Below are 11,232 nucleotides of genomic sequence, written 5' to 3' on the forward strand. Positions count from 1 at the left end.
GGGGCTGCAGCCAACTCCGAATCTGTCTGAGGAACCGGACCGCCAGCCCTGCGGTGCAGTGTGACAGTGACGGGAGGGTGGTTTTGTCATTTACATCCTGGTATGGTCTTGTACACGTTGAAGCTACCCGAGGCCCCGCCCCAAAGGCCCACTTTTTATCAAGATACAAGGTAGCAAGCCCCCGTTGACCCTAGTTCAGAGCTCCGGAGCTTCAACTGTTAACGGAGGTTTGGTAGCTGGGACAGGTGACGCCCCTGGTTGGGCCTGGTTGGGGTCAGGGGCAGGTGTGGAGACCACAGAGGCTCCGAACTTAACGGGGAGGCCAGCAGGAGCCCGCCAGAGCACCGGGAGCCTGGTCTCTCAGGCGCGCCCGCCCTCGGGGTGCGGGAACCAGGAAGCCAGGGGTCAGAGCCCCTCCGGAGGGAGCGGCAAGCCGGGAGGACAGCCCCTCCCTGGGACCAGAACCCACTTCCTACTTCACCGCACGGCTGGGGAGGTGGTTGGGAGGGCTGAGCCTGCTCAGAGCACCCTCCCCTCCACCCTTCTGCAGAGGAAGGTTGGGGCAACCCCGCCTAGGGGGCTCCCGCTGGCAGGATGGACGAGGAGGGCCCTGAGTGCGGCAAACCCGACTTTGTGCTTTTGGACCAAGTGACCATGGAGGACTTCATGGAGAACCTAAAACTCAGGTAGACGCAGGGCTCGGGCTCCCTCTCCCTGGCCCCCAGGCTCCCCGGTCTCCATCAGGCCAGGGTGGGAGCCTGAGGTGGGGCCGCACACACAGTACACACACCCACCCCACCACTGTGTGGGTGACAGCAGGGGGTCCTGGTGGGGCGGGACCGCCTCCCAAGGCCAGGGCGGCCAGCCAGTGCTGCAGCGGGCTTCCCAGACCCCTGCCCCCGTCATGGCCTGGGTGCCTTCTGCTCCTCCTGCCCAGCGGGGACAGGCAGGAGCCAGCCCCGCTGACTGGGTGCACTGTCCATCTGCCACTGGGGGTCGTGCTGTGCCCTGGGGGCTCTAAGGGAAGGGGACAGGCGCTGTCCCGGGGTGCAGCTGGACAAGCTGAGATGACACTTAGGGGTGCATGGGGTGCCCCAGGGCGTGGTTGGTAGAAGTGACATGGGGTCTGGTTGCCCTGGAGGAGCCAAGGGATGGTGAGATGGGATGGCCACCAGGAGCGGGACAGCGGGGTGGCTTTATCCCGGACAGCCAGCGGGAGCACAGGGTTAGGGGATGGGGCCCCCTGAGCACACATTGTTGAAGGTAGAAGACAGGAAATGGGCTATTTTGTATGGTGGGGGGAAGCTAAGCGTAATTTCACATCGTTCTTCTACACTAGCTTGTGAGACAGGCATGACCATGTCCTTTTTAACAATGGAGTACTGAGCCCTGGCGGCATGCAGGGGGGCAGTCCCGGGGCAGATGAGAGAGGGTGTGGAGGGAGCCGAGCGGAGGGAACTCCCTCGTCCGAGGCAGTGGCAGAGGAAGAGGAACCCCTGACGGGGGACGGACCACAAGCCACCAGGGAAGGGCGGGTCCCAGACAAAGGGGGCGCTGAGCGGGCTGGCAGGCGTAACTTCCAGGGCAGAAAGGTCAAGAGATGGACAGACCCAGGTCCAGGAGCCAGAGCTCCCAAAAGGAAGGGTGGAGAAGTAGGAGGCTGTGCAGGGGGAGGACGGCCCCTGCATCCCCAAGCCCCCTCCCTGTGCCCCGCCTGGTCCCAGCCACCTGGGTGGGGCCGGGCGGGGTTCCCTGCTGCCTCTGGGTCCCCACCCAGGCCCCAAGACAGGAAATAGCCCGAGGCCCCTCCCTGGGCCTCCAGACCTTTCTCTCCTCCACCTCCAGCCCTTGGCTCTACCTGTCCCTTCAAAAACCAGGGGCTGGGGATTCCTGCTCCGACAGGTCCCCCCCACCCAGGTGGGGCCTGACCACCACCCAGGGAGCAGCATGGGCCCCAGCACTACCCTGCATTGGGGGTGAGATTCTGGCAAGATGGCACTGGGAAGTGTCAGGTCAACCCGCACTCCTTCCCACTCTCAGCCCTGCGGTGGGCCAGGGCCCCCCAGACTCCCAACAGGGGCCCAGTGCCCCAGCACCTGGGGTGCGCCCCCACAGCCCTGAGCACTGAGGCTCGGCCCTCCTGTGCCAGGTTCGAGAAGGGCCGCATCTACACCTACATCGGCGAGGTGCTGGTGTCAGTGAACCCCTACCAGGAGCTGCCCCTATACGGGCCTGAGGCCATCGCCAAGTACCAAGGCCGCGAGCTCTATGAGCGGCCGCCACACCTCTACGCTGTGGCCAACGCCGCCTACAGGGCAATGAAGCGCCGCTCCAGAGACACCTGCATTGTTATCTCAGGTACGGGTCTGGGCCTGGCTGCCTCACCCGACCCAATCCTGGAGGGGGCGCCCAGGGGGCTGGTCAAGGGGAGCGGCCACCCTTTCCTTCTGACCATCCATCCATCCATCTGTCTGGCAGGGGAGAGTGGGGCAGGGAAGACAGAGGCCAGCAAGCACATCATGCAGTACATTGCGGCCGTGACCAACCCCAGCCGAAGGGCCGAGGTGGACAGGTGAGAGTGGGCAGGGCTGGTACAGGGCCGGCCCTGGGCCTCAGACCTAAAGGGGAGAGAGATCTAAGTCAGCCTGCCTCCGGCCAAGTTCAGAGGGCTCCTCTGCTGGTGACCCGCCCAGAACCCATCCACCCAGCAGAGGCAGGGCCCAGTGCCACGGGTCGGGGGCGGTGCCGCCAGGAGGAGCAGGGAAGAGGCAAGGTGCACAGGGTCGACAGACGGGGGCTGTGCCCCTTCTGGGAGACCCCACAGAGGGGAGAAGCTGGCAGGATGGTCAGGAAGGGCCTGGACCCAGATCGGGGCCCTCCTGTCCACCTCCTCACCAGTTGCTTGCCAGCTGTTACCAGTGGGGCCCCGTGGGCACAGCTTCCTGTATGAGTGCCCTGGCTCTTCCTGTCGGGAGGGGCGAGGTGGGGTTGGGGGGGGGCATGGGCGGCTGGTGGCTGGCGGCTGCCCACCCTGCAGAGGAGGCAGAGGGCAGAGTGTTCGGCTCCTGCTGCTCCCTGCAGGCGGCAGCACACCCAGGAGCGGAGCCGCCCTTCTCGCCACACCCCTGCACAGCCAGGGCAGGTGGCTTTCCCAGCCGGTCCCCAGCTGGTCCCCAGCCTGCACAGTGGGAGGCCTCGGGCAGGAATGCTGGGCAGGGACAGTCCCCGGAGGAGGCCTGTGCCCTACCGCCCGGCCCCTCTGCCCCACACAGGGTCAAGGACGTGCTGCTCAAGTCCACGTGCGTGCTGGAGGCCTTTGGCAACGCGCGCACCAACCGCAACCACAACTCCAGCCGCTTTGGCAAGTACATGGACATCAACTTCGATTTTAAAGGGGACCCCATCGGGGGGCACATCCACAGCTATCTGCTGGAGAAGGTGGGCCCTGCAGCCACAGGACTCACGCGCTGGCCCTTCTAGGCCTGGGTCCCCAGTGGTGGGGCGGGGGCACTTTCTCTGAGGTCCCAGGCTTGTAGGTGGGGCTCCTCTGTGCCAGGCCTGCCTGAGCCCCTCTGCCTGCACTGCGCCAGGGGCTGGGTGGCTCCCTTGGGTGGGGTTCCCTGGGTGGGGTCGCGACCCAGGCAAGGGCCCAGCTGCCCCTCCCTCCACAGTCTCGAGTCCTTAAGCAGCACGTGGGCGAACGGAACTTCCACGCCTTCTACCAGGTGAGCCAAAGCAGGTGTGTGAGGTGCCTGGGAAGCCCTTCCCATCGCCCTGCCCTCAGTCCCTTTCCCCTCTCTGCTCCTCCCTGCTGTGACACCGCCAGTGCCCCGCCCTCACTGGAGGGGACTTTCCCGGGACCAGCAGGGTGGTGTCTACACTGGGTGAGATGCGGTCTGCCTCGACTTGGGTGGGTCCACACCAGCACCGAGCTCCCCTCCATCGGTCTGTTGTCTGTCGGTGGGTCCTCCGGCTCCTTTGGGTGGGGTGTTTGCCGTTCTAAGGGCCTGAGGCAGGGGTGTGTGGGCTCCCAGGTGCTTCGGGGCTGTGAGGACGCAGAGCTGCGGAACCTGCACCTGCAGAGGAACCCCGCGGTGTACAACTTCACCCGGCAGGGCGCAGGGCTCAACGTGAGTGGGGCAGGGCTCTGCGGGCGCTCAGAGGGACTGCTGGGCCCCGATGTGACAGGCACTCCCTGGGAGGACTCTGAGGCCCCGTGTGGCCCTGGAGTGCTGAGCCCCTTGTCCCACAGGCCTTGGAGAGCGACGAGAAGAGCCACTACCTGGCCGTGGTGGAGGCCATGCGGGTGATCGGCTTCAGTGCGGAGGAAGTGCGATCCGTGCACCGGATCCTGGCGGCCGTACTGCACCTGGTAAGCCTGGCCGGGGCTGCGGGGCCGTGGCCCCTGGAGAGGGAGACTGAGCTCCGTGGGCCCAGTCGTGCGGCTGGCCCATCCCGCCCCCGGGGAGGCTGAATGCGTGGCGGGGCTCCCGGAGGCCCGGCCCGGAGCTGGGAGCTCTGTAGCGCCGCTGTGCAGACGTGTCCTGCCTCTCCCGCCGGCGGTCCGGCCGGACGGTTCCACCGCCGCTGAGCCTCCCTTCCCTGCCAGGCGGCCTGAGAGCAGGGAGTGCCTCGCGGCTGCAGGCGGCGGCCGTGGGACCACGGACCTGACGTTCTGGGCAGGAAGCCTTGGAGAAGACTCTGCAGTGCTTCCAGGGCCGTTCCCACTGCCAGGGCAGAAGCCAGGGCCCGCCACACCCCCAGCCCTGCCGGTCCTGCCTTCTTCCCCGGCAGAGGTGTGCAGGCAAACTCTGCTGGGACCTGGAGCCTGACTGTCCTGGCTCCCCACCCCCAGGGGAACATCGAGTTCGTGGAGATGGAGGAGGCCGGGCTGGAGCAGGGACACCTGGAGGTGGCTGAGGAGCGGCTGGTAGACCACGTGGCTGAGCTGACGGCCACGCCCCGGGAGTTGGTGCTGCGCTGCCTGCTCTCTCGCACGGTGGCCTCCGGAGGCAGGGAGCTCATTGAGAAGGGCCACACTGCGGCTGAGGCCAGCTACGCCCGGGATGCCTGTGCCAAGGTCCTCTGGGGGCAAGCTGTGGGGAGTGAGACGGGGACACCCAGGGGGCCTTCCTGGAGGGGGCAAGGACTGAGACAGCCCAAAGGAGCTGGCTCCTGGCCTCCTCCCAGGCAGTGTACCAGCGGCTGTTTGAATGGGTGGTGAGCCGGATCAACAGTGTCATGGAAACCCGGGACCGGGACCCCCGGCGAGACGGCAAGGACACGGTCATTGGTGTGCTGGACATCTACGGTTTCGAGGTGTTCCCTGTCAACAGGTGGGGAGCCCGGCCACCACGTGTCCGGCTCTGACCCCAAACCCTAGGGCCACCTTGGTCCCACAGAGCTCCGCTGGGCTGGGGAGCAGGACCTCCGGCGGCTGTCCCGGCCTGTCCCCAGCCCCGGGCTCAGGCCCCACGCCTGCTCCAGCTGTGCCCCTGTCCAGCGGTGCCCTCGAAGGCAAACTGGGGGCTCACGTACCCTGGCCGTGACCACCAAATCCACCGTGGAGCATGCGTGTCATAGCTGGGGCCACAGCGGGAGGACCACCCCCACGGGGGGCTCTCAGGGAGGGGCCTGGCCCGGTACCCGGCCCTGCGGGCAGGACGTGACCGTGCCCCGGCCGCCCGCAGCTTTGAGCAGCTGTGCATCAACTACTGCAACGAGAAGCTGCAGCAGCTCTTTGTCCAGCTCATCCTGAAGCAGGAGCAGGAGGAGTACCAGCGTGAGGGCATCACCTGGCAGAACGTGAGCACCGGCGGGGCCTCGCGGGCGGGGCGCCAGGGCCGCGGGGAGGTGCGCGGGCAGACTGGGAGCCGCCGTGCACCCCCGCGCAGGTGGACTACTTCAACAACGCCACCATCGTGGAGCTGGTGGAGCGGCCCCACCGGGGCGTGCTGGCCGTGCTGGACGAGGCCTGCAGTGCCGCGGGCACCATCACCGACCGCATCTTCCTGCAGAGCCTGGACACCCACCACCGCCACCACCCCCACTACACCAGCCGCCAGGTGCTCCCCTGCCCCAGCCCTCACCTGCAGCCTGGTCCCTGCACTGGTCCCCGCCCCCCTGCCCAGGCACGGTGCTGCCCACTTTGGTGGGGCCTGGCCTCCTCTCCAGCACTGTCTGCTGCACAGACCCCTGCCCTGTGCCTTGACCCTGGCCCGCCCCCCATCCCCCAGCTCTGCCCCACAGACAAGACCATGGAGTTCGGCCGAGACTTCCGGATCAAGCACTATGCGGGGGACGTCACGTAAGGCCCTCCCCGCTTCTTAGCAGCTGAAGATGTGCCTGACACCAGATTCACAAGTGGAAAGCGTGAAATGGAGCTTTTAAGATCAGAGCTCTGGCCCCTGGGTGCAGCATAGAAGCTTCTGGAAGCTTTAAAAAATGCCCATATCTAGGCTCCACTTTGGGGAGTGCCTGGGTGAGGGGCACACTGTTATGGCAGCACGGGTTAGCTGGGGAGTAGGGGACAGGCAGACCACGGACTGCATTCCCAGCAAGCCCCCCCAGACAGGAGCTGCCCATGCTTGGGGCACATCCTCAGGAGTCCTCCAGAAATCTCTGTGACATTACTGTTAATTTTCCTGTGCTCCCCTCCTCCCGAATGGGACTTGAGGTGACTCACAGAGTACACACGTGTCTCATGTGTCCTTCACAAGGACAAGTGGAGAGGACAGTGCACCCAGAGGTCAGACCCCGTGTCCTGAGTCTGCACAGGAGCTGCAGGTGTGGCAAGATTTTGGCACCAAGTTTTCTCGCCTTTTGTCATCAAAGGGCGAGACAAGGACCCCGAGGTTCTCAGTGCCGCACAATCAAAGCAGTCCCCTGCCTCAGGAGTTCCCGAAACTCAGTAGGCGCTGATCTGGGCCTGTGGTGTATACTGGGGCACACACAGGTTAAGTCCCTGGCCCCAGGTCACACCACAGGAATGTGCGAGAGCCAGGGTCCAGTGCAGTGGGCACAAGCGCCAACTCCTGCTCCCGGAGAGACAGCTCTGAGGGCAGGAGTCGAACATGCTGAGAAAGCTGGTGTGAGAGGGGAGGGAGGGAGGCCGACCCAGGAGAACAGGGGGGGGGAGGGGCTTCCTGTGGACCGTCAGAGGCCCCCCGCCCCTCACCAGCCCTGGCCCCCCAGGTACTCAGTGGAGGGCTTCATCGACAAGAACAGAGACCACCTCTTCCAAGACTTCAAGCGGCTGATGTACAACAGGTGCGTGGGGGCCCGAGGCTGGAAGGGCTTTCGCACACTCGGGTCTGACACCTGCCTGGTGGGCTGACAGCCTGAGGTTTGACGCTGAGGCCGCAAGGCTCACCAGTGGCAGAGCTGGGGCGAGGGCCGCCCTCCAGAGGGCGCCTAGCAATGTGGCCTGTTTCCACAGCTCGGACCCCACCCTGCGGGCTATGTGGCCGGATGGGCAGCAGGACATCACAGAGGTGACCAAGCGCCCCCTGACCGCAGGCACGCTCTTCAAGAACTCCATGGTGTCTCTGGTGGAAAACCTGGCCTCCAAGGTACGGCCCCCCCCACATCTGCGCGGGGCCTCTTAGCTGTGCCTGGCCGGCATCCTGGGCGCCCACCGCCCTGCACATCATGGGGAAGGTGGTCACTTCCTGTTGCTGCTCCCCTACCCCCACTCCAGCCGGGGGGAACCCAGCACCTTCCAATTCAGATGTTCTGGGTCAGGCTGAAGCTGGAGTAACCATGAGGTTTGAACCAGCCCGCCCAGCTCCTCCCTGCCCCTTGGGTGGGGCTCACAGGCCGGAAGGCAGAGGGGGCAGCAGGGGGACACTAGAGCCTGCTTAACCACAGAACATCCGGAGACTCAGCCTGGCCCCTGCAGGTCCACACGGCTCCGGGCTACCCTACCACCTCCTGACCAGGCCCCTCTGCCCCCCTCCCCCTGCAAGAGCCTCTTCCCTGGGCAGCCGACAAGGGGGGACAGCTGCACACCTGCCCTGCGGCCACGGAGGCTGATGCTGGTGGCTCTGAGTGTCCTCTGTTGTGGCAGGAGCCCTTCTATGTCCGCTGCATCAAGCCCAATGAGGACAAGGTGGCTGCCAGGCTGGACGAGGACCACTGTCGCCATCAGGTGGCGTACCTGGGGCTGCTGGAGAATGTGCGGGTCCGGAGGGCGGGCTTCGCTTCCCGCCAGCCCTACCCCCGATTCCTGCTCAGGTAGGACTCCCTGCTACCCCAGAGCTGCATCTCCCTGCCCGTGTGTCTCCCATGGGCCAGAGTCCTGTGAGGAGTCAGACGTGGGGCCAGAGGTTCCCAAACCCAGCCAGTGCTTCTCAGCTGTAGACGCACACAACACGGACAGTGAGGACCCCTGTGTGACACGGGATAGGGTGGGCAGGTGCTAGGGTGAGTGGCACGTGGGGGTGGCATGGGCTGGGTGTGTGGGATGGGATCAGATTGGGGCAGCTCCCCACCTGTCCCCAGAGCTCGGTGCCCACTGCCCTGTCCTGTGGTGACAGGTACAAGATGACCTGTGAGTACACGTGGCCCAATCACCTGCTGGGCTCTGACAAGGCAGCCGTGAGTGCCCTCCTGGAGCAGCACGGGCTGCAAGGGGACGTGGCCTTTGGCCACACCAAGCTCTTCATCCGCTCGCCTCAGACTTTGGTCACGCTGGAGCAGAGCCGTGCACGCCTTATCCCCATCATCGTGCTGCTGCTGCAGAAGGTGCGGCCTGGCTGGATGCCTACCTACAATGGAGGGTGGAGGGGGATGGGTGAAGGGGGGGAGAGAGGGAGGGGTATATACCTGGAGGGGAAGGGGAGAGAGGGGTGTGCACTGGGTGGGGGGATGGGAGGAATGGGTGTGCGCCACCTGGAGTGGGGAGGTTGTGCACGCACTGGAGGGGCCCACAGGAATCCCCTCTACCAGGAGACTGACCAGGACCGAAATTGACTTAAGCAAAAGGTGTGGATGTGGTTAGTTTACCTCAGTCCCGTGGTCACCAGCTTCAGGCACAGGTGGATCCAGGTGTTCAAAATACGATTTTCAGCAATGTGGCTTCCCTCCTTTATTTTTCTTTCTTTCTCCCTTTCTTCCTTTTTCTTTTTTAAGATTTTGTTTACTTGAGAAAGAGAGGGCACGAGAAGGGAGAACAGCAGAGGGAGAGGGAGAGAGAAGCAGACTGCCTGCTGAGCAGGGAGCCTAATGCAGGGCTCGATCCCAGGACCCTGAGATCATGACCTGAACTGAAGGCAGATACTTAACCAACTGAGCTCTTTTTTTTTTTTTTAAGATTTTATTTATTTGTTTGAGACAGGGAGTGTGTGTGGGTAAGCAGGGGGAGTGACAGAGGGAGAGGGAGAAACAGGCTCCCCGCTGAGCAAGGAGCCCAATGCGGGGCTCGATCCCACAGCCCTGAGATCAGAACCTGAGCCGAAGACAGGCAGATGCTTCACCACCTGAGCTCCCCAGGTGCCCCCTTCCTTTTCTCTTCCCTTTTCTTCTGTTGTCTCTGAAAGATCTCAGACCTAGAGAAAAGCACGCAGAACACGGCACCGACTTCCCCTCCTACTCCCAGCATCAGCTGTGCCGCCCTGAGTCAGACACCTGCAGCCCATCCCAGTTATTTTTAAGCAAAACATGTCTTTAAAGACTTATTTATTCATCTTAGAGGCCTCGAGCATGTGAGCCGGGGCTGGGCTGAGGAGAGGGAGAGAAAACACCAAGCGGATTCTCCACTGAACACGGACTCAGGGGCTCGCTCTCGCGACCCTGAGATCGTGACCTGAGCCGAAATCAAGAGTCGGACACTTGACCGACCGAGCCCCACAGGCGCCCCGTCAAATCATTGTGTTTAGAGCCATTTTAGTAAGTATTTCCAAAGGACAGGAATTTCTCCATCTCTCCCAGTGACTTTTTATTTTCAATGTTTCAAACCGACTGAAAAGTCAGAGATGCCTGTGATGACTCACCATCCACCCGGGTTGCTGCCGTGGTGCACTCCCCCACCCCAGCTCTGTGTGTCCATCTGTCTGTCCCCACACCCATGTATAGGTACGTTTATATGATCTCCTGAACCATACCAGTAATGGGGCCACTCTGTATTTCAGCACACATCTCAAGGACAAGTACGTTCCCTTTTCTGACCATGCTGAGGTCAGCAGACGAGAACCCTAACACCGACTAGACAGTCTACATATCTGAACAATACGCAGGCTGTATTCGAATTTCCTCAGCGTCCCACTATTACCCGTGGTGACCCCGCATTTAGCTGTGACACGACACCATGCCATGGTCACAGAAATGGGACTCGGGACACTCACACTGGGTCTTCGCGGCCCCACCATTTCCAGGACCGTCTGCACTGCCATCCTGTCCCCGGTCTGAGTCAGGTTCCTTACATCTGCTTTCATCTGTGGGTCGCCTGGGCTCCCTGCCGTGTAGGGTTTCCAGTCTGGGTTTTAATGGTTGTATTCTTGGGGTACCCCTCTATGTCAGGGCCTCTACGAGTTGGAGGACAGACCTGGGCCAGCGCAGATTCCAGGTGGACAGTTGGCAGCTGTCCCCGGCGAGGGGAAAGTGCCCCCATCTGCAGGTGCCAGGCAGAAGGACATGGAATGGGGAGAGCGGCTCTCCCAGGAGTTAGGCGGAGACTGCAGCAGGGCCCTGTGCCCACCTGGGAAGCCGCCCTGCCGCCAGGTGGAGGTGGCCCCCAGGAGTCATGGGCAGATCAGCCTGGCCCCAGGCCGACTGGAGGGTGGGGGAGGTGGGCGGGCCGCAGGGGTGGGGAGGGAGGGAACCAGGTGGGGGGCGGGGCTTGGCCGAGACTGACGGAAAGCCGGCTGGCCCCCCAGGCCTGGCGTGGCACGCTGGCCAGGCAGCGTTGTCGGCGGCTGCGGGCCGTCTACACCATCATGCGCTGGTTCCGGAGGCACAAGGTGCGCGCTCACCTGGCAGAGCTGCAGCGGCGGTTCCAGGCGGCGAGGCAGCCCCCGCTCTACGGCCGGGACCTCATCTGGCCGCCACCCCCCGCAGTGCTGCAGCCGTTCCAGGACACCTGCCAGGCCCTGTTCTGCAGGTGCGGGCCCCAACCACTGCCCTCCGTTTCCCCTCATTCGGCCTGCGACCTGCACGCAGCCGTCTGCACCCACAATCCCCATTCATGAGCAGGAAAACAGGAGGCTGTGCCTAGTAACTGGATCCCCACACCCC

The 11,232-nt window shown here is 63.7% G+C and overlaps 1 protein-coding gene across 5 annotated transcripts in view; it reads left to right on the forward strand.

The window, feature by feature from the left end:
• Window positions 1-371: 371 nt before the first annotated feature.
• Window positions 372-11,232, forward strand: part of MYO1G (myosin IG) — a 13,632-nt gene continuing 2,771 nt past the window's right edge. For 2 of the 5 annotated variants that reach the window (XM_032875035.1, XM_032875036.1), the window contains exons 1-17: window positions 372-686; window positions 2,150-2,358; window positions 2,479-2,572; window positions 3,273-3,438; window positions 3,672-3,725; window positions 4,035-4,130; window positions 4,253-4,372; window positions 4,856-5,080; window positions 5,191-5,336; window positions 5,691-5,805; window positions 5,895-6,065; window positions 6,237-6,307; window positions 7,195-7,269; window positions 7,439-7,571; window positions 8,069-8,235; window positions 8,538-8,745; window positions 10,875-11,098. In XM_032875035.1, the coding sequence (XP_032730926.1) occupies window positions 595-686; window positions 2,150-2,358; window positions 2,479-2,572; window positions 3,273-3,438; window positions 3,672-3,725; window positions 4,035-4,130; window positions 4,253-4,372; window positions 4,856-5,080; window positions 5,191-5,336; window positions 5,691-5,805; window positions 5,895-6,065; window positions 6,237-6,307; window positions 7,195-7,269; window positions 7,439-7,571; window positions 8,069-8,235; window positions 8,538-8,745; window positions 10,875-11,098 (2,366 nt within the window). In that variant the 5' untranslated portion in view covers window positions 372-594. Of the gene's footprint in view, window positions 687-2,149; window positions 2,359-2,478; window positions 2,573-3,272; window positions 3,439-3,671; window positions 3,726-4,034; window positions 4,131-4,252; window positions 4,373-4,855; window positions 5,081-5,190; window positions 5,337-5,690; window positions 5,806-5,894; window positions 6,066-6,236; window positions 6,308-7,194; window positions 7,270-7,438; window positions 7,572-8,068; window positions 8,236-8,537; window positions 8,746-9,132; window positions 9,155-10,130; window positions 10,265-10,874; window positions 11,099-11,232 lie in introns of those variants that run through there. The other 3 variants (XM_032875037.1, XM_032875038.1, XM_032875039.1) reach the window with 3 other exon arrangements.

The sequence above is a fragment of the Lontra canadensis genome, unplaced genomic scaffold (assembly GCF_010015895.1).
Source record: "Lontra canadensis isolate GAN:19392208 unplaced genomic scaffold, GSC_riverotter_1.0 scaffold54, whole genome shotgun sequence".
Classification (NCBI taxonomy): Eukaryota; Metazoa; Chordata; class Mammalia; order Carnivora; family Mustelidae; genus Lontra; species Lontra canadensis.